The sequence below is a fragment of the Panulirus ornatus genome, chromosome 19, assembly GCF_036320965.1.
Source record: "Panulirus ornatus isolate Po-2019 chromosome 19, ASM3632096v1, whole genome shotgun sequence".
In the NCBI taxonomy this organism is placed as follows: Eukaryota; Metazoa; Arthropoda; class Malacostraca; order Decapoda; family Palinuridae; genus Panulirus; species Panulirus ornatus.
Window position 1 is genome coordinate 54,607,457 of NC_092242.1, and position 23,574 is coordinate 54,631,030.

General features: G+C 39.6%; 1 protein-coding gene across 2 annotated transcripts in view; it reads right to left on the reverse strand.

The window, feature by feature from the left end:
* LOC139755511 (E3 ubiquitin-protein ligase MARCHF5-like) overlaps positions 1-23,574 on the reverse strand; it is a 111,179-nt gene that overhangs the window by 39,403 nt on the left and 48,202 nt on the right. The window contains exons 2-4 of one of the 2 annotated variants that reach the window (XM_071673884.1): positions 22,430-22,457; positions 9,563-9,656; positions 3,577-3,691 (exon numbers count right to left, since the gene is read on the reverse strand). In XM_071673884.1, coding sequence (XP_071529985.1) covers positions 3,577-3,691; positions 9,563-9,656; positions 22,430-22,457 — 237 coding nt within the window. Of the gene's footprint in view, positions 1-3,576; positions 3,692-9,562; positions 9,657-18,542; positions 18,715-22,429; positions 22,458-23,574 lie in introns of those variants that run through there. The other variant, XM_071673883.1, reaches the window with a different exon arrangement.

Consider the following 23,574-nt stretch of genomic DNA (forward strand, 5'->3'; position numbering starts at 1 on the left):
TGGGAGTGATGAAGAATGTGTGGAAGGAGAGAACATTATCGAAGACAGCAAAAATAGGTACGGATGAAGGAATAGTAGTTCCAACAATATCATATGGTTGCAAGGCATGGGATATACACAGGGTTGTACAGAGGAGAGCAGATGTGTTGGAAATAAAATGTTTTAGGACAATATGTGGTGTGAGGTGGTCTGATCGAGTAAGTAATGAAAGGGTAAGAGAGGTGTGTGAAAATAAAAGGAATGTGGCTGAGAGAGCAGAGGAGGGTGTGATGAAATGGTTTGGACATAAGGAGAGAATGAGGAAAGGTTGACAAACAGGATATATGTGTCAGAGAAGGAGGGAAGAAGGAGAAGCAGGAGACCAAATAGGATGGAGTGAAAAAGACTTTGAGCAATCAGGGCTTGAACATACAGGAGGGTGAGAGGCGAGCAAGGAGTAGAGTGAATTGGAATAATGTGTTATACCAGGGTCAACGTGCTGTCAATGAACTGAACCAGGGCATGTGAAATGTCTAGGCTAAATCATGGAAAGGTCTGTGAAGCCTGGATGTGGATAGGGAGCTGTGGTTTCAGTGCATTATCACACATCTCTCTTACCATTTCAGTACTTACTCTACTGAACCACCTCACACCACATAGTCCTCAGACATTCAATTTCCAACACATCCACCCTCCTACACACAGCCTTATCTATAGCCCATGCTTTGCATCCATATAATATTGTTGGGACTCCCATTCCTTCAAACATACCCATTTTGCCCTCCCAGAGAAAGTTCACTCTTTCTACACATTCTTCATCGCTCCCAGAACCTCCATCCCCTCACCCATCTAGGATATGACCCATTCTATTCACTGTCATGCCCACTCCGATATCTAATACACATTCAAACTCATACCCAAGTAAACTATTACTCAACCTTGCTGAACCTAATTACCCTACTTATATTCATACTCAACATTTTTCTTTCCCCACACTCTTCCAATTTCTACATTTCTGACTCGAATGGGACATGTTTAGGATACATGGGGCGGGCGGGCAGGCAGGCAGGCAGGGGGTGTGTTGAATGGCATGAAAGCCATCTATAGAGGAGAAAAATGCATGTGTAAGAGTGGACATAGAGTAGATCGAGTTTCAATATGAATGAGGGGGTAAGGCAGGGCTGTGTGATGTCACTGTGGCTTTTTGATATACATTTATGGATGAAGTGATAAGTGAGATGAAAACAAAACTAGGGAAATGGGATGCAGAGATGGAGTGTGGTGGTAAGAGATGCTGGCTAGTGACAAGCCTGTTTGCAGATGATACTGTGTTGTTTGCTGAGAGTGAAGAGAAGATGCAGAAGGTTGTGTGTTTCATAGTGTGTATAAGCATATGCGACTAGGGGCAAATGCAAGTAAAAGTACAGTCTGAAAGTATAGAGTTTGTAAAACTATATAGAGTGAAAAAAAGAAAGAGTACTAAACTGTGCTTTGGATATGGGGGGAGAAAGACTGGAAGTGAGAGAATCTAGGCATTTAGAAGCAAGACTGTCTTGGGTATGTTTGGTGATAAGGAAGGAGGGATTAGGGTGAGAGCAGTATAGGGTAAAAGTCACTGGGTCCCTTAATAAAATATTGAAGGTAGAGGTGTAAGTAAGAGAGAGGATCAAGAGACAGCACAGTCCTCCCAACCCTGACCTATGCAGCTGAAACATGGACATGGAATGGGTTACAGCAGTTAAGAACCCAGGCTGTGGAAATGAGCTTCTTGAGAGAAGCATGTGGTATGACTGGATGGAAAGAAGAAAGAGATGAAGGGAATATGAGAGATGCAGTATGGCAGTGAATGCAAAAGGAATGAATTGTGGAGTGGTAGAGTGGCAGATAAAATTTTTTGAGGTGGTTTGAACGTGTGGGAAGAATGCAAGACTGGGAGTTTACAACGAGTGCATGATAGTACAATTAAAGGGGTTGGTGTGAGAAGACCACCTATGACAAAGGCAAGAATACTGGGGGGGGAGAGAACTGGTGGAAGAATGCATGGAATGGTGTAAGCAAGGGAGGCATGTAAGGACAGGGATAAATGGCCACCCCTTAATGGGAGTTCCCATAGGGAACAGGCATCAGAAATATAGATAGATAGATAGACACCTCCAATTCTAACCAAAATTGAGTGCATCTCATTCTTCCCTGTATGGAGACCCCTCATCTTAACATCTATGACTGGCTAATGTTTTAACTAAATCTATCACATGGCTGATATCCAAATGACCCTATTCACATGCTAGAATATAAGTCTATTTGCCACTCTAAACCCAACTGATTCAAGTACAATTAAGCATCTACCACACTATCTTGGGATCCTTTTATGAAGAATACTGTAAGAAACAGAAATTTCCTGCAAACTAAACAAAATATATTAAGTGTACACATCCAAGAAAAAGCTATCCCCATCTGCTGAGATGAACCATCAAATTGCAGTTCAAAAACAAACATATGAGAGCACCTTTTTTGTCTTATCTCCTTGTAGGTGATGTAACATTATAAAAAATTCTTATAAGTCAACGTAAGCCAAGGGCTGAAACTGATACAAGTTTCTTTGGCCCCTCATCTTCATATGTGTAAAAGATGCCCATTATTTCAGAGAAACATCCACAAAAATTCTGAGTGATACTGGAGGTAACCTCAATCTAACCTTTTGCTCAAGACATAAGCAAAAGTAACAGATGGCTGAGGTCTGTCACTAAATCACTTAGGCAGAGACTGTGGCTAGGTATAAGATATGTAACTCCTGGGCAAAAACTAGGAGGTATTGCTCTTCTGCTGTCCCTCAGCAATGAGCTCTGTCAACAGATATAAGTAGCCCTGTATGACCTGATTAAGGTTAACTGCAAGGTTTGGATCACGATACCTGCCATTTCTAAGGCACTCTCGATTAGTTTCTTGTTTTTCTTCACAGAAGCAAAAAATTATTCACTTGCACATTTTCCACCTCAAAGAAAAGATAGAGAGCATAGATAATCCAGTATGAGGCTCAACAAGAGCAATCAAATTAAAACAACTGCCCCAAAGGAGAGAAAAAAAGCATATGAGAGACCAGCTAAACTTACTATCTATCCAAATACTGGAAGATGGAATGAGTGCTTGTTATTTCATGAGTATCTAGTACCAAAGAAAGAATAATATTCTAAAGAATAATATACCAGCTCTAGGAGAAAACAAACTTATTCACATAAAATAGGTTAACCTTGATCAGAGTGAAGCCTGTCCTCAAGCATTTGATAACAATATGAGTATGAGGGCCTAAATGGTTGTAGTGAAGGAATATCAAGAATAGAGCATGTGGGATTTGCAAGGAAATACAGTAGTGTTTTTGAGTAGTTGTGTTATAACCCCTTTCAAGACATGTTGCAGTTATGCTTTTTGCAAGCAATAAGCATAACTGGCATTTCTATTGCGTTTGCAAATTTTACTGATGTTATCCATGTCGCTTTAATAGCTTTATAGGACTAAGAGATCCGCTAAAAAAAAAGACTACAGACTACAGAATCCAGCATGTGGATCTTCAAAAATCATACCACATCAAGCAAAACTAACCCATATTTGGGAAGGCAATAAAATATTCCACCCCACATTGTGGGCAGTTGACCTTCACAGTAGAGTTGCCTTTCTGTTTTTCATCCACCCATCGCTGCAAACATGACTGATGTACCTGTGGGAATAAAGTGAATGCATGACATTCAACATGAAACAAACATAACAATTCCCAGTCAGTTACAAATTCACTGATGCACATGATATATTCTAGCATGAACTTGGTGTTAAGTCTTTTCTCTCCACCTTTTCAGCTTGCCTCTTGGTATAGAGCAGGGAAGCACATAACAATTTTCAATAGACATCAAATGCTATCCATTTTCCACATACTCCTCAATCTAACCATCTCTCATACATACACGCACAAAAAAAAAATCATGCCACTTTGCACACCTCCAAAGAAACATTGTAGCTCTCCACTGGTCACATTTTCTTTCCTTTCATGGTACTTGAAGGTCCTGCTATGTGTATGCCTCTAGGATTTCTTTGATATCTATGTTGCTATTACACCATCTCCCTTGAAATATCTTCCAAACATTTGCAATCTTATAACCACATGATATTGACCATCCAACCAGACTTCATACTCCAGTAACTGTTTCTCAAACAAAAACACTATACTTTTATTTGGACTGCAATCACTCTTCTTTGTGCAGGCACTACCTAAATTGCCTAAACAGAGCTTGCAGCTCTTTTGCTAATAAACCTGGTACATGCAATTTTGGGCAATCCCATCCCCTTCCCTGTTCCACATTTTGCAAAATAACCTTTAGAAATTATAAGAAATCTTAACTATGAAGCAATGGAATAAAAAATAACCTATATCACATATTTTTTTTTTTTTTTTTTTTTTTTTATACTTTGTCGCTGTCTCCCGCGTTTGCAAGGTAGCGCAAGGAAACAGACGAAAGAAATGGCCCAACCCCCCCGTACACATGTACATACACACGTCCACACACGCAAATATACATACCTACACAGCTTTCCATGGTTTACCCCGGACGCTTCACATGCCTTGATTCAATCCACTGACAGCACGTCAACCCCTGTATACCACATCGCTCCAATTCACTCTATTCCTTGCCCTCCTTTCACCCTCCTGCATGTTCAGGCCCCGATCACACAAAATCCTTTTCACTCCATCTTTCCACCTCCAATTTGGTCTCCCTCTTCTCCTCGTTCCCTCCACCTCCGACACATATATCCTCTTGGTCAATCTTTCCTCACTCATTCTCTCCATGTGCCCAAACCATTTCAAAACACCCTCTTCTGCTCTCTCAACCACGCTCTTTTTATTTCCACACATCTCTCTTACCCTTATGTTACTTACTCGATCAAACCACCTCACACCACACATTGTCCTCAAACATCTCATTTCCAGCACATCCATCCTCCTGCGCACAACTCTATCCATAGCCCACACCTCGCAACCATACAACATTGTTGGAACTACTATTCCTTCAAACATACCCATTTTTGCTTTCCGGGATAATGTTCTCGACTTCCACACATTTTTCAAGGCTCCCAAAATTTTCGCCCCCTCCCCCACCCTATGATCCACTTCCGCTTCCATGGTTCCATCCGCTGACAGATCCACTCCCAGATATCTAAAACACTTCACTTCCTCCAGTTTTTCACCATTCAAACTCACCTCCCAATTGACTTGACCCTCAACCCTACTGTACCTAATAACCTTGCTCTTATTCACATTTACTCTTAACTTTCTTCTTCCACACACTTTACCAAACTCCGTCACCAGCTTCTGCAGTTTCTCACATGAATCCGCCACCAGCGCTGTATCATCAGCGAACAACAACTGACTCACTTCCCAAGCTCTCTCATCCCCAACAGACTTCATACTTGCCCCTCTTTCCAAGACTCTTGCATTTACCTCCCTAACAACCCCATCCATAAACAAATTAAACAACCATGGAGACAGTGGTGAAATTGATGAGAACTGCTATTGACGTTTGTGTGAATAAATTGTACATTTCCTTTTCCATAGCCAGAGGTTGAACCATTATGTGACGTTCATTTTTTCATTCATTTCAAGCTAAAAGTTTGTTTTCTAAATTGTTTCTTACATTTTTCATATGTATATATATGTATGTGTGTGTGTGTGTGTGTGTGTGTGTGTGTGTGCGTGTGTGTGTGTGTGTGTGTATATATATATGTATATTATCCCTGGGGATAGGGGTGAAAGAATATCACATATATGCTGTGAAAATATTCACAAACTTAAATTACCCCAAGTAACAGTCCCCTGCTGGCCCACTTTACACTTGCACACCACAGGAACATGAATCATACCCAAAAAACATGAAAAAATACAAAGACAACTTAAAATCAACTTACTAAGTTGTCAATACCACGTACTGTTTCAAGGTCACAGTCACTACCATATACTCTCAGCATTTTTATGCTACTCTCTCTCCAACACTTTATATATGATCTACTCTCTCCAACACTTTGTTAAAGATCTATCACTGTATCACATGTCTAATACAAATTTACATCACAAGCAGTGAATACATCATGGAACTTATATGCACGAGCACTAGATGTGATCAATAAATCTATCTATATATATGTTCTTTATCTCTGACAGGCATTCCCTCCGGAAACTTCCATCAAGGGGGTGACCACAACAAAAGAGTCTCTACTTATCCCTGTCCTTACATGCCTCCCTCGCATACACCATTCCACACATTCTTTCCCCATTTTTCTTCCTCCAGTTCTCATCCACTCTCTCTCTCTCCATGTCACAGGTTGTCTTCCTCTCACACCAACACCTTTAATCATACTATCATACACTCTCCTTGTAAACTACCCACTGTGCATTCTTTCCACATGCCCAAACCACCTAAAAGTATTACACTTCACCTACTCAACCACTACACAATTAATTCCTTTTGCATTCCCTGCTGTGTCAAATCTCTCACATAACCCCTTCATCACTGACTTCATTCCACCTAGTAGCATCCCATGCTCCTCTAAAAAAAAAACTCATTTCCACAGCATGGATTCTCGACCTCTGTGACTCATCCCATGTCCATTTTTGGGTGCATAAGTCAGGGTCAGGAGGACTTTGCTGTCCCTTAATGTTTATAATTATTATTGTATAACCCCAGAAATTATTCTGTGAGGCTCCTGCAGCTCTAAGGTTGCTCTTCATCCACAAGCATGGAAATAATGGACTTCTTTGGAGTTAGTAGGTCCTCGACAAGACTGTACTCCTTTCTGTTGACTGACAATGATACAGCCTCATTAAAGGTGACTTCCTGCTCATGGCATAATCATTCATGGGAAAGTCTGTTTTCTTTTATGTAGGCAAGTGTACCATGGCCTTTGGTCATTTTTGGCTACCACAGCAACTTCACTGGCATGCCTTAGAAAGTGCCAAGTTTAAAACTGTGACAGCCAGGTCCAGCTCAAAATCAGCAAAGCTATGAAAGCCATGTCCCACACACAAAGGGGTAAGTTATTTCCACTGCACAAAAAGTTCTTAACTTCCAATCCATTCTAGCGTCTATGAACTCTTTGACTATGTTGATTTCAAGTAACAATTGTCACTACCTGTCAAAGGACATTAAAAATAGTAACATCATGCATCCCAGCCAAACTTCAACTTCAACCTTAAATTAATCACTTATTCCATTCATACTCTCAACATACGCTCTGTTCTTTATCAACAAGCCCTTCACCAGGAAGTAAATGATAATTCCCTCACTGACATCAAAAATAATGTCCCTGGTAATGGGTAGAAATTAGAACAAGAAGACCTTGAGGAACAGCTTGAGGAACATTAATATGAAGTGACTGATGAAGAGTCAGAACTACTTCATGGCCAGGATACCAAACGCTCTGAGTCAAGTGATGAAGAGGAAGACAAGGGAAAAATGAAGGAAGTAACGACAATGTGTGACACGGTAAATAATTCAGCACAACAAGGAGAAAGAGCAAGCATCAAGATAGTACAGTCAGTTACACTAAGTAGTCAAAGAATACAAGAGGCCCCACAGACCTTTCCATGGTTTACCCCAGATGCTTCACATGCCCTGGTTCAATCCATTGACAGCACGTCGACCCCAGTATACTACATCATTCCAATTCACTCTATTCCTTGCATGCCTTTCACCCTCCTGTATGTTCAGGCCCCAATCCCTCAAAATCTTTTTCACTCCATCCTTCTACCTCCAATTTGGTCTCCCACTTCTCCTTCTTCCCTCCACCTCTGACACACCCTATCCACCTCTGAGAGGGTGGATAGAGATGTTATGTGGAAAGATTTAAGAGTATAAGGTGTGGGAGGTAAGATGCTAGAAGCAGTGAAAAGTTTTTACCAAGGATGTAAAGCATGTGAACAAAAAGTAGGAAGAGAAGAAAGTGACTGGTTCCCAGTGAATGTCGGTTTGCAGCAGGGGTGTGTGATGTCTCCAAGGTTGTTAAATTTGTTTATGGATGGGGTGGTTAGGGAGGTGAATGAAAGGGTTTTGGAGAGAGAGGCAAGTATGCAATCTGTTGTGGATGAGAGGGCTTGGGAAGTGAGTCAGTTGTTGTTTGCAGATGATACAGCACTGGTGGCTGATTCAGGTGAGAAACTGCAGAATTTGGTGACTGAATTTGGTAAAGTGTGTGAAAGAAGAAAGTTGAGAGTACATGTGAATAAGAGTAAGGTTATCAAGTTCAGTAGGGTTGAGAGACAAGTTTATTGGGAGGTAAATTTGAATGGAGAAAAACTGGAGGAAGTGAAGTGTCTTAGATATCTGGGAAAGGACTTAAAAGTGGATGGAACCATGGAAGTGGAAGGGAGTCACAGGGTGGGGGAGGGAGCCAAGGTTCTGGGAGCATTGAAGATTGTGTGAAAGGCAAGAACGTTATCTCAGAGAGCAAAATTGGGTATGTTTGAAGGAACAGTGGTTCCAACAATGTTATATGGGTTATAGATAGAGTTGGGTGGAGGAGGGTGGATGTGTTGGAAATAGATGTTTGAGGGCAATATGTGGTGTAAGGTGGTTTGATCGAGTAAGTAATGAAAAGGTAAGAGAGTTATGTGATAATAATAAGAGTGTGGTTAAGAGAGCAGAAGAGGGTGTTGTGAAATGGTATGGACACATGGAGAGAATGAGTGAGGAAAGATTGACAAAGAGGTTATATGTGTCAGAGGTGGAGGGAAGAAGGAGAAGCACGAGACCAAACTGGAAGTGGAAGGATGGAGTGAAAAAGATTTTGAGCAATCGGGGCCTTCACATACAGGAGGGTGAAAGGTGTGCAAGGAATAGAGTGAACTGGAACGATGTGGTATACCGGGGTCAATGTGCTGTCAATGGATTGAACTAGGACATGTGAAGCGTCTGCGTTAAACCATGGAAATGTCTGTGGGGCCTGGATGTGGAAAGGGAGGTGTGGTTCAAAATACATAACATGACTCACAGGACACTGGCTCAGAGAGAAAGTGCCTTAAGGAAATACAGTACTTCAAAACTTACACTAATAACACCTTTCAGGACACATAACACTTTCCACTATGATGTGTCTAGAGAAAAAAGGGTGACTGTAAAAATTCTTTTCATGAGGTTACCTAAGTTGCCAATGTCACCCATATGGATTTGATGGCTTTATAAAACAGCTAGAAGGGTAGAGGAAAAAGTAAGGGTTTGATCAAATATGCAGCAGAATGAAGAGCTGCTGTTGCCATTTCACTATCTTACTACTTGAAATATCAAGCATGAACCTCTGGATGAATCTAGGTATTTCAAACGACTGGTATCACAGTCTGAGTAGAAAAAAGTTACCAATCCTGTTAACAAATCACACTAATCCATTTCATTTCACAAGGATTTAACAAAACAAACAAGTTAAGTTTATATTCTACATACAGCCCTTGTTGGCATATAACAGACACATATATGTAATGTAAGGAATATTCAGAATTGCTGTTTAAATCATTAGTGTAAATTTAATTTATGAACATGAAATGGTTACTTACCCATTTAGTAGTACCCCTACATTTGCATGGTTTGACCCATGGTGCTGTTTCATCATCTTCATCACTTGCATAACATACCCAACAATACCGTTTACTGGAAATAAAATCAAATACTTAATCAACCTTAAAAATTCTAAAAAAAAAGTCTTTAGCAACAACCAAATCTTCCATATATCTGTGACTGGGCAAGTTAAAAGTAAGAGTTGCACAGATGAAAAATTCATGTAATACAGTATGATTTAAAAAACAGACAATAAAAATGAAAAAGTGAGAAAGATAAGCAATGTCATACAAATAAAAGACTGAAACTTTGCACATAGAATGTTATGGCTAGGTGAAAAAAATGGGACATGAAAGGACACTAAGAATATCTATGAAAATATAGTATAAGGGACAAGGAAAAAATATACCAAATGGTATCTATACTAAGTTGTCTTTGGAAGAATTTTACTTCCATGGCTGAGGTCGGTTGCTATTCAACTAAGTTGTAAGAGGCCATGACCCACAGGCCCATATTTCCACCACAGCCTAGATGATTTAATACACTTTGTAGATACTATGCCTATTCAGGGCATTTTTGCAAAATCTGTATATATCAAAGCAGTACTTTATTTTCCAATATCCCTACAATTATATCGTAGTGCTAGGGAAACAGAAAAGAAAGACCCTCCCACCCTAAATCCATATTGTCCTGGGTAATGCAAATTATTAGTTGGTCTATAGGTCTTTGACTGTTTTGCACCCCTTTGTGGGTGATGCCAAGGTCCAGACTTTTCATGTGGTGGATACTTAGCCCCTGTGCAAGTGGTATTTTGCATTTCTTTATAAAGACACAGCTCTAGGAGTCTGGTCGACACACTGACATTTTCTCAATGGCTATCTCAAAGTCCTGTGATATGATGGTGAGGTTTGCTATGTGTAACACAAAGAAATTTTTGTTTATGAAGAAGCTAGATTATCTATTTATCTTGAGGTAGTTTCTGACTCAATAAGCACAGCTTTATAAACTTTTTTTAGTATGTCGCCCTCTGGAAATAATCCATGTTCGTGCTCTCTTCTGTTCTTGATGAGTCAATGGTCCTTGATTTCCATTTTGCACACAAGTAAAAGATTTTGTTTTCCTTATTTACTGTTGGCATTTTACAATTTTTCACTGACAGCATTAATGAAACTGGCAGTTGATATCCCTAAAACTCAAATAATCAACCAACCAAATTGCACTATTTCTGTACATTATAAAGTTTAATCATGAAATTCATTATGCTATCACTGTCATCATTTATTGGTTTATCAACAACACTAAGCTTAAACCATTCTTACTCTGAACAAAATTAGGGTTAAATGATGATTAGACAATGATTGATTGCTTGTTTGATGATTCATTCAACTTCAATACTTGGATAAAATCTACAAACAAGTTAATGATTAACAGATGTCAACTCAAAGCTCTCGGCCAACTCTACCATAACTATCCCTGTACCTGAGTGATGATTTTACAATGATTGTTAGCTTGCTATATGATTTCTTGAACTTTAATGGTCAATACATACACACACACACACACACACACACACAAACTGTGCACACAAAATTATCTCAGTAAATCTGATCACACACATCTTGTTTGATGTTTACTCAACATCAATACTCACCATGTACTTAGACCCACAAGTGTCGATCTGAACTGTCACCCTCCTTCCCCATTGACACTTGGATTATGCCTGACTGGACCTACTGTGCAGCAGCAGTATCATAACTAACGAGGTTAGGAGGTGCAGCTACTGCAAATAGGTTCACAATTGAGGAAAATTTTCAACTTTCAGTACCTTAAGGGGATACTCTAGTTTTCTAGAGTATCTAAGTCTAACCCCACCTTCTTGTGGTGACCTCATTAATACACCCCTTAGGGGTGGAACTAAAGGAGAAAGTGATATCCTACTCCATCAGGGTAATCCTTTTATATACAGATACACACCAGACATGTGCTGGGACTTTTTAGTTTTTTGGATAAATTTGGAGCCTCGCAACCTCTGGAAACACTGCGCTGGAGTTGCCCTTTGCCAGTGACTTGTCTAAGGTTGGCCACAAAAGGCTAAGAAGCAACACTGGAGTTTACCAGTTATGCTGTGGAGTGAAAGAGAGGGTGATGACGTTGAATGTAAATGGGATGACTGGTTAGAGTAAAAGGAGAGAACTTGTGGAGGAGTTTAAAAGTTGTAGCTTGGATGTGCTAGGATTGGGGAAACCCATATCCTTGAGCAGAATACAGAGTGAAAATGGAAATGATGAATGCAAGTTATGGAAGGGCATGGAAGACAGAGTGGTATGGATGGAAATGAATGAAATTATCAGGAAGAGGAAAGAGGGAAGTGCAATTCTGCTATCATCAAGAGTGTGAAAAGGTTATACAGAGCATGGATGGAATGGATCAAGAATAGTGTGGGTGAAAGGAAAGACTGGAACGGTGAAATATGCATGGGTATGTGCATATGTGCCACTGAATACGAAGACTGTGCGAGGTAAGGATGAAATGAAACATTTCTGGAGAAATTTGAATGATTGCATAGGCAGTTTTGAGAATGAGAGAAACATGGTCATAATGGGTGATATGACCGTGAAAGTGGAATGTGATGATAAAGGTAAAATAGTTGGTAAATGGAGAGTTTCTAGAGTAAATGAGAATGGAAGTTATCTAGTGGATGGATGTACTGAGAGGGGTTTATTTCTTGCAAACACCTTTTTTCAGAACAAGATGATCCACAGATGTACATGGATGAGGCTTTGATTAACTATGTAGCAGTGGATAAAAGATTGAGAAAGGCCACGCTAAATGCTAGAGTTGTGATAGGATTCTCTGGAGACTCTGACCATTTCACAGTTCTTGACTGGACGAGGATCAGTGTGTGGAGATATGGTGCAAGGAAGAATGGAAAGGTAAAAGTAGTGGCAAGCAAGAAGATGACTCGGAAAAAATGCTGAGAGTATGATAGAAAGGTAACTGAAAACTTAGGTGGAAGTGCACTGAATGTAGGGATGTAGTCACATGTGAATGAGGTGTTTAAAATGTTTAGAGAAACACTATTACAGGTTGTAGAATTACTAATCAGATACAAGGTCGTGAGATGCAGGAATAAAAAGGGCACTAAATGGTGGATGGAAGAGATTAGAAATTCTGTGAAAGAGATGAAAAAGGCATATGGTAGACTGCTCGACAGGAATGCACCAGTGGAAGTTCAGCAAAGGAGGAGGGAAGAATACAATAGATGTAAGCAGACTGTTAAAAAGCTGATAAAGGAAAGCAAAGAAAGTGAAGATGAAGATTTCGGAAGAAAGGTGAGAAAAGTTTTGGGATATTGCTGGATGGAGATAAAAAAGGAAAGAGGTGGATGTAAAAGTGGAAATGTTAATGTGAGAAGTAAGAATGGGGAAAAGCTGAATCAAAAGGAAGAAAGAGTATTTTGAAGAACTGATGAATGTGTGAGAAGTGGAAGCAACAGTTGTTAGATGCATGGGTACAGAAGATGGAAAGAAGAAACAAGTGCAAGGGCCTAGAGCAAAATGGAAGTTAAGAAGGGCAATAATGAGGCTGAAGGTAGAAAAGGCACCTAGAGTAGATGGGATTACAACTGAAATGCTGAAGTACTGAGGAGAAAGTGTGATAGCGTGGATGCATATGATATGTAGTTTAGCATGGAAACAGAAGATTGTGCCTCAGGATTGGGTAAAAGTTATCATTATTCCCGTGAAAGTTATCATTGTTCCTTTATTCAAAAGAAAATGTGCTCGAGACATACGAAGCAATTACAGGGGAATTCTGTTAAGTATAACAGGAAAAGTGTATGCAAGAATGTTGATTAAGCAATGGAAGTGACTGAATGCAGAATATGTGAGGAGCAAGGAGGTTTTAGGAAAGGTAGGGGATGTGTGGATCAGATTATTGTGGTAAAGATGACCACTGACAAGTATTCAGCACAATGTAAGAAGTTGTATTGTGCTTTTATGGATCTGAAGAAAGCGTATGACAGAGTTGAATGGAATGCTTTATTGGATGTGTTAAGGATACATGAGGTAGGGGGGCAACTGTTGGATGGTGTGAAAGCCTTCTACAGAGGAGCAAATGCAAAAGCAAGAGTGGATAAAGAGTTTTATAAAAGTTTCGGTATACATGTGGGCGTGAGGCAGGGCTTTATAATGTCTCCATGGCTTTTTAATAAACTTATGAATGGAGTGATAAGAAAGATGAATGCAAAGCTAGGGAAAGGGGGTATGGAGATGGAGTGTGGCGGTGAGATATGGTGCTGGTATCAAGACTGTTTGCGAATGACACTATGTTTTTGCTAAGAGTGAAGGCGAAATGCAGAAGGTTGTAAATATGTTCTACAATGTGTGTAAGAGTAGGTAATTGACGGAAAATGCAAGTAAAAGTAAAGTAATGGTGTTTGAAAGGAAACAGGGTAAAACATAAATTTTGTAAAACTATACAGAATAAAAGAAGAAAGTGCAATAAACTGGGCTTTGGATCTGGGGAAGGAGACTGGAAGAGGAAGAGGTGAGAGAATTTAAGTTTTCAGGAGCTGCCTTTGTAAGTTTGGTGATATGGAATATGAGATAAGGGAGAGAGCAGTACAGGGTAGAAAAGTCGTTGAGTCCCTTAACAGAATAATGAAGGGAAGAGTTGTATGGAAGTAAAGAGATGAGTAAGGGACAGAAGAGTCCTCCTAACCCTGACCTATGCAGCAGAAACATGGAAATGGAATGAGTTACAGAGGTCAAGAATCCAAGCTATAGAGATGAGCTATTTAAGAAGAGTATGTGGTGTAACTAGCTGGAATGAAGAAAGAAATGAAGCGGTTTATGAGAGATGTGGTATGATAGGGAATACAAAGGGAATGCATTGTGCAGTGACAGAGTGAGTGACATGTAATATTCAAAGGGAGTTTACAATTAAAGGGGTTGGTGTGAGAGGAGCACCATCCATGCAAGACTTGGGCAAATAGAGTGGAAGAATACTGGAGGGAGAGAAATGGTGGAAGACTGAATGAAATGGTGTTTGCAAGGGAGACATGTAAGGACAGGGATAAGAGAAGACTTTTGCTGTGGCCACTACTTGACCGCAGGCAATGGACGACATAGATATAGATAAATAGGACCTGCTATCCTCACACTAGTGTCTAACTCCAATGAATTTGATCATGAAAAAGGTATACAAGTTAGAAACCTTTAACAGTGACTAGTGAACTGGTAACTGATTCAAGAGGCCATGTTGGAAATGCAGTTGCCCAAGTGTACACAATAGGCCACGGCCCCTGACCACTGGAGTTGTGACCCAGCTGACCACAGCCACTCCATAAATTACCTCAAGGGTCAGTGGGGTGAATGCCTAACTAACTACTGTCAACACAATCTCCTTGTACCAACCAGTGCTTGTAAAGATAAAAGAATTGTCATAGGATTGTCCTATACCTACTACTGTGTATGTCATAAACAATCCATGAACAAGTGCACATCTAAGCAAGTAAAAAGCTTAATTTTCCTACAGTTATGGGTATATCATTTACTATATTACTCTAATGCAAAAAATGTGAAAATATTCACCACTTAATGTTCAACATTAAATACATATGTTAACACATTATTACAGCAATTCAACAATTATGAAACTTTGTGAATTCATAATGTATGTCAATACAATATTACTGAAATTCAACTTCATGTTCACCATATGTCAACACAATCCTAATGCAATTCAACCAATATATAACTTTACATCACTTAATGTTCACTGGTAAACATATATGTTAACACTATTATCGCAGATCATCAAGTATGTAACTTTACATCACTTAATGTTCACGGTTAAATACATGTATGTTAATATAATACTACTGCAATTCAGCCAATATTCAACTCTATATTTTGTAATGTTCAGCTAATCACCATTAAATGCAAAATATATAAACCATAAAATCTGCAACGTACAAATTCCAGTACTATGAAGACACACTTCACTCGCGCTTATCCAAAGCATAAATGTATCCAGCCCTACCTTGGTCTTGAGCTCTTTTCTGATTAATTAAGTAATTACTATCATGACCACCCAATTATGTAATTTTTCAACCATGTATTTTCTACTGAATAGCTGCTTGAATTCAATAAACCATTCTTTATCATTTATCTTTTCCACAAACAAAAATAAAGCTGTACATATGAAATTACCTCAGCCAATGCCAGTCATAATCTATGTGCTTCATGGCCCATCCATACTATTAATACAGCTGGGTGATAATGAGACAATAACTGTTGGCTTTTTTTAATGATCTGTCACATACACTCACAGGGATAGGCCCATGAAGGAAAGGGACATATGAAACAAACACAACAGGAGAAGGGGCTGAAGTGTCAGTTGGGAGGTGCTTAAGTGTCAGTCAGTAGAAGCCAAAACATCAATAAATACGAACATAAGAAGTGAGGACACTGCAAGAGGTCTATTGGCCCATGCAAGGCAGATCCTGTCCACCCTACAACCACTGTACTTGGAACCTTGTTCCATAAATCTACAACCCTATTCCTGAACCAATATCTACTCACATCCGACCTAAATCTATTCTTTTCTAATTCACATCTATCATTTCTTGTCTTATCCAGTGGTGCCATTTTAAGAATTTTATTCATGTTACCCTTCATCCATTTAAAAACTTCAATCATATCCCCTCTAGCCCTCCTCCTCTTGAGTGAGTGTAAATTCAGTCTTTTAAATCTTTGTTCATAAGTGAGGTTTCTAATTTTGGGGATCATTTTTGACATTCAACTTTGTACTCCAAACAATCTATATCAACTACCTAGTATGGAGCCCAAAACTGTACTGCATAATCCAAGCGTCATCTCACAAAGTGCATTAATACTCTAGGAGTTCTACTCCTAACAGTCCAATTAATAAGCCCCATTATCCTATTGGCCTCATTACAAACTTTAATACACTGTTACTGCAACTTAAAATCCTTGCTCACCAGTACTCCTAAATCTTTCACATTCTGTTTTACCAATAGCAATATTGTCCAGTTTGTAATTAATGTTCCTGTGTTTACCTACACTAAGTGTTCTGCATTTACCCACTCATTCTGATAATCTATTAAAGTTCCTCTGCAAATTCACTGAATTTTCATCTGAGTCAATTACAGCCCCTATTTCTGTATCATCAGCAAATATACTTAGGTTGCTGGTCATTCCCATATCAAAATCATTGATACGTAAAGCAAGCAAGAGCAGTCCCAAGACTGATCCCTGAGGAACACCATTGGCTACATTGCCCCAGTCTGATGTAACTCCATTGATGCATATCTTCCGTTTTCTGTCAGTTAGCCACACTAATCCAATTAAATACACAACCCCCCAGTGCCATGTGCCGCTATTTTTCTGAGCAGACACTCATGAGATACTCTGTCAAAAGCCTTACTTAAGTCTAAGTATACATCAGAACTCTTACCCTGATCAACAGTTTCAAATACTTTATTAAAGGAGAGAAGGTTACTGAGACATGACCTCCCTCTTGTAAACCCATGTTGAGAATCCCTATTGAGATCATGATTTTCCGTGTTCCTGTATTTTGTCCACTATGATTGATTTGAAAAATTTCCCCACAATAGATGTCAAGCTGATGGGATTATAATTAGAGACTGGATCTAACCCCTTTCTTAAAAATGGGAACGACATTTGCTGTCCTCCATTGCCAAGGAACTATGCCTGATTCCAGAGATTGTTTAAACATTTAAAAACATTTAAAAGCTGAACACTTATATCCTCTTTACATTCTTTCAAGACCCTTGCATAAATACCATTTGGCCCAGGACTCTTGTTTACTCTTATTCATTCTATTTGTTTCAAAATATCAATTTATTCATCATTATATCACATGCCTTCCCACTTTCATCCCCCACATAAATTTGCTCTGGAACTGGAATGTTTGTATTCCCCTCTTGTGTAGATACTAATATGAAGTGTTTAAAACTTCAAACATTTCAATTGAACTATCAATTAATCTACCTGAATGTGACTTGATAGGTCCAATTTTCTACCTAACCTTCATTCTGTACATCTGAAAAAATCCCTAGCCATTGTTTTTTGCTTCATTAGTTATTTAAAATTTCGTTATGAGACAGACTGTCTACAGGGTCAAAAGAGTCAGTATTTATGTAGGATCAAGTGTTGGTAGGGTATGAAGTGTATGTAATCCATAAAACAGCCAGCCAGTATTTCATAGGTAAAAGAGAACAAGGAATAAATACATCCACTTAAGAAAGGAGGAACACTAGGAACACAAAAACTTTGAAAAAGATGTAGGCAAGCCATGATAATCTGAACCTTTTCCAAAAACCTAATGGAAGTAAATTCTAAGACAACAATATACTGATTAGGCTATGGAATTCAGATGGAAGAGTTACTAAAAACAACAAAATGTTATGCAAGACGAAAAAAATAATGACAACCCACTGCCACCAACTAGTCAGCTTAATGACATTTGACCTATTGGTGCTGACCACTCGGAAAAAGAGCACTTGGTACAGTGATGTAACTACTTAGGGAAAGTCAGTCACTGCTTAAAACAAAATACTACAGATCGTACTATGTCACTCTTAATCTATCCTTCAAACACTACGTAACTACTGCCAAACCATATCACTCAACATCCAAAGTAATTACGGTAGCAGACTTAGATTCATACATTCCCATATATACCCGAATTTCTCATACCATATGGGTAAAATATAAACCTGATACTCGAAAGGTTTTCAAAGTAGGACACGAAGATTCCCTTTAATAACAGTGTCAGGTAAAAAATCCTTAATGTTACGCTTGCATTCATTAGTAAATGCTTTCCCCTTCACATATGACACAACCTAGCAAGGTTGCCCGGGCAGCCTGTACCCTAATCATCCGTCACCAACCAAAACTTCAGTTATATAACAAAAATTGCATCCCTTACTTTTCCTCGTCGTAATGACTACTAATTTCCGTTTGCTGGGGTTCATCTGCCATTGTGGGGAACTCTGTGTGGTCGAGGCTTCATTTAAACAGTCACAAAGACGAACAGTCCAGGGTCATCGTGTAATAACAACATCAGGGCTGGTTTATTTTGAATAAAGGATAACGGGACTAATTCAGAAACTTTGAATACATTTCCCAATTCTTATTTTCTTTATCATAAAAAGAATCTTACTATGTAAATATTAAGTGCATTTCATCATAAATCTGGAACATGGCATTTGATATATAGTTTTTTACATGTGTTCGTACTGTACTGTTGGTCCTCCCGCCATCTTCAAATGTTATTTGTATGTGCAAAATATGAGAATGAATAAGGTTGTATCACCAGAAAAAAAAAAATTCCTGTTCTTTTAATGCAGGTTATTCATCCCACAAGCCAACATAGTAATGTTATGCAATATTTCTTCAGACTTTTATATATTTTGCTTCAGTATAGGTAAACTAATTACTTTTCGTATTGATTTTAATCCTTGTAATTTCTTTACTTTAGTAAACTGTATTCCTGTCTCTCTTCATCTGTCTTCTCTTTCTAATCTCATTTCACTTATCATGCTTCCTAGTAAATCATTTCCACTTTCCTTTGTGGTATATTGGACATGTTTGAAATAACACTGTGACGTCACCTTGTCTTGGTAGCAGGTCACGACCTATGACCTCGCCTGACCTACTACTCATACTTTCGGCGATGACAAGTCAAAAGCTGCCTCTGGAATCATGTCACTGAATTGCTGACCTTATCCAGTCCACGGGGAAAACCTGCTCTTACGGTTCCACCCTCGGTGCTAACAGCAGAGAGAGAGAGAGAGAGAGAGAGAGAGAGAGAGAGAGAGAGAGAGAGAGAGAGAGAGAGAGAGAGAGAGAGAGAGAGAGAGAGCAATATACCGCACGAAGGCAGTCGAGTAGTTCTACCTTGTGGTGCCTCATCTCATACATCCACCATCACCAGCATCCAGGCTCCACCGCCCAGACTAATCTATTACTTCTTAATCTGCAGCTGCTCAAGCTTAGGTTAGATCTTAACTTACACCTGCAGCAGCTCAAGCGTACACCTGCGGCAGCTCAAGCCTACACCTGCGGCAGCTCAAGCTTACACCTGCAGCAGCTCAAGCCTACACCTGCAGCAGCTCAAGCCTACACCTGCAGCAGCTCAAGCGTACACCTGCGGCAGCTCAAGCCTACACCTGCGGCAGCTCAAGCCTACACCTGCGGCAGCTCAAGCGTACACCTGCAGCAGCTCAAGCCTACACCTGCAGCAGCTCAAGCTTACACTTGCAGCAGCTCAAGCTTACACCTGCAGCAGCTCAAGTGTACACTTGCAGCAGCTCAAGCCTAGGACATTATGACCTCATTGGCCTTAACCAACCTTTGACCTCATTTGAGTTAACCAATCCAGCACTGTTGTTCTTATCGTTAAAATTGTTTCCATCTCTCTCTCTCTCTCTCTCTCTCTCTCTCTCTCTCTCTCTCTCTCTCTCTCTCTCTCTCTCTCTCTCTCTCTCTCTCTCTCTCTCTCTCTCTCTCTCTCTCTCTCTCTCTCTCTCGGTTACAGCACTCCGCCAGCCACATAGGAACACTTGCTAAACTGGGGTCATGCGAGGTCAGAGGCCGTGACCTGCCATCAAGCCAGGGCGCCGTCAGTGGGGTGATTACTGTGGCTGGAAATCCTCTCTTACTGTATTACTTTCCAAAAGAAGGAACAGGACATGGAACCAAGGGAGGACGTTTTCCTCTAAGGCTCACTCATCTGTTCTTGGCGCTACTTCCTTCACGCGGAAAATGGCATGCGTATATGAAAAAGTATATATATATATATATATATATATATATATATATATATATATATATATATATATATATATATATATATATATATATATATATATTATCACTGCCTCCCACGTCAGCGAGGAAGCGCCAGGAAACAAACGAATAATGGAACATCCACTCACACACACACACACACACACACACACACGTCGATCCCAGTATACCACATTGTTCCAATTCACTCTATTCCTTGCACGCCTTTCATTCTCGTGTATGTTCAGGCCCCGATTGCTCAAAATCTTTTTCACTCCATCCTTCCACCTCCAATTTGGTCTCCCACTTCTCCTTGTCCCCTTCACCTCTGACACATATATCCTCTTTGTCAATCTTTCCTCACTCATTCTCTCCATATGTCCAAACCATTTCAACACACCCTCTTCTGCTCTCTCAACCACACTTTTTATTACCACACATCTCTCTTACCCTTACATTATTTACTCGATCAAACCACCTCACACCACATATTCTCCTCAAACATCTCATTTCCAATACATCCACCCTCCTCCGTACAACCCTATCTTCAGCCCATGCCTCGCAACCATATAACATTGTTGGAACCACTATTCCTTCAAACATACCCAATTTTGCTCTCCAAGATAATGTTTTCTCCTTCCACACATTCTTCATTGCTCCCAGAACATTTGCCCCCTCCCCCACCCTGTGACTCACTTCCGCTTCCATAGTTCCATCCGCTGCTAAGTCCACTCCCAGATATCTAAAACACTTCACTTCCTCCACTTTTTCTCCATTCAAACTTACATCCCAGTTAACTTGTCCCTCAACCCTACTGAGCCATTTAGCCTTGCTCTTATTCACATTTACTCTCAACTTTCTCCTTTTACACACTTCTCCAAACTCAGTCACCAACTTCTGCAGTTTCTCACCCGAATCAGCCACTAGAGCTGTGTCATCGGCGAACAACACCTGACTCACTTCCCTGTCCCCCTCATCCACAAGAAACTGCATGCTTGCCCCTCCCCAAAACTCTTGCATTTACCTCCCTAACCACCCCATCCATAAACAAATTAAACAACCATGCGGACATCACACATCCCTGCAGCAAACCGACATTCACTGGGAACCAATCGCTCTCCTCTCTTCCTACTCGTACACATGCCTTACATCTTTGGTCGAAACTTTTCACTGTTTCTAGCAACTTACCTGCCACACCATATACTTTTAAAACCTCCCACAATGCATCTCTATCAACCCTATCCTATAAATGCTATATACAAATCCATCTGTTTTTCTAAGTATTTCTCACATACATTCTTCAAAGCAAACACCTGATCCACACATCCTTTACCACTTTTGAAACCACACTGCTCTTCCCCAATCTGATGCTCTGTACATGCCTTCACCCTCTCAATCAATACCCTCCCTTGTGCGTGTGTGTGTGTGTGTGTGCACCAAGCTTAACCCAGCTACCTTATTTATCATATAAGATAAGATGCCTCTATTGTCAAATTGCGCTCGACACAAAATGTAATTCTTTATGGCTAGAAGCGTAATTCAAAATTAAAGAGAATAAGAATTATATAATAGAATTATGAAATATCTCATAAAAGCACCTCATAAAGAACCATCCATTGCACTCAGAAGCTATATCACAAAGGAGTTACTGCGTCTTTACACGATTAAACAGTAAAATGCTTTTTTGGAACATATGATTTCCTGTATCTCTCGGAGCGTTGTATAGACAGATACAAGTCTTCTTCCTGACATTAGAAATACACAGTATTGGTGTAGAGGATGGGTTGCATCTTGCATGATCTTTACTTGCTTCATTGCATATTCCTGATAGAGCATATCAACTATTTTAGTGTTTGCAGTCAATTTCCTAGCTTTCTTAACAATTTTCTCAAGTTTATCTTTTACCTTTACTGTTTAGCTTGCCATACCAGGCGTTAATTGAAAACGAAATTGATTCTACAGATGACCTATAAAAAAAAGATTGATTATTGCATTGTCTATATGTACACTATTTAAGATACGTACAGTGTTGTGTTCCTTGGAGACAGCAAAACTGAAAGAAAAGAAAAAGAAAGATGATAACCAGTGTTATCACATGTCTAACCCTATACCCCTTATCACGTATGTTTAACCCTCTACGTCTTATGACATATGTCTAACCCTATACGCCTTATCACACATGTCTAACCCTATACGCCTTATCACATATGTCTAACCCTATACGCCTTATCACGTATGTCTAACCCTATACGTCTTATCACATACGTTTAACCCTATACACCGTTGTAATATTGTATTAGGAAGGTAATATTATGGAAGCACCAAGGCTTGATGTTATCATCAACAAAGCCCCACTATTGGGAGGGTGTGGGGTGTGACCAGATGTAATAAAACCAGCTGTGACCCCCCATCGCGGGGTCAGGGGTCATAGGTCAACTGCAGGAGGGTGGCACCACCGTGATCTCCCATGACACTTCTCCAAGCAAGAAAAAAAAAAAAACTAAGTGTCCTCTCGAGGTTGTTTGTGATAGTGGATGGTATCAGGTCCTCACAGATCAGTGTGGTATATGCGTTATCAGGTATACAGATAACACAAAGAAAATAAACTGGTAATTGTCAGTGTGGCTAAGAAGGTACAAGTAATGTTAAGTCATGGACTTTATGAAACGGAATAGTTATCTTTTTTTTTTTTTTCTTAGGTAAAGGTGACCAAAGCTGAATATAGTATTCATTGTGGGAAGGAACCAATGATATGTAAAGAGTAAGGATGATAACGCTAGACCTAAATTCGAAAGCCCTACCTATGAATCCAAAAAATTTTTTGTTCGCCTATTTATATCGCTTCTTTGCACTGCGTACTTGGCTTTAGGTTATCAGATATTACTAAGCATAAGTCTTTTTCCTCGTTCATTTTTCGTAGCTGAATGATATACATACAGTAGCTTGTCTATTTCATTTTATTACCGATATATAAAAACTTTGCACTTGTCGATATGAAAATTGATTGGCCACCTGTGAACCTGCTGGATGGATCCAACAGTTTGGTCTGTGTCATTTGGAAGCTTATATAAACATTCCAGTTCATTTTGTAGATTTATATCCCAGCTTTGTATCATCAGCGAATTTTCATATCTTGCAATACAGCCCATTATCAATGTCATTGATGTATT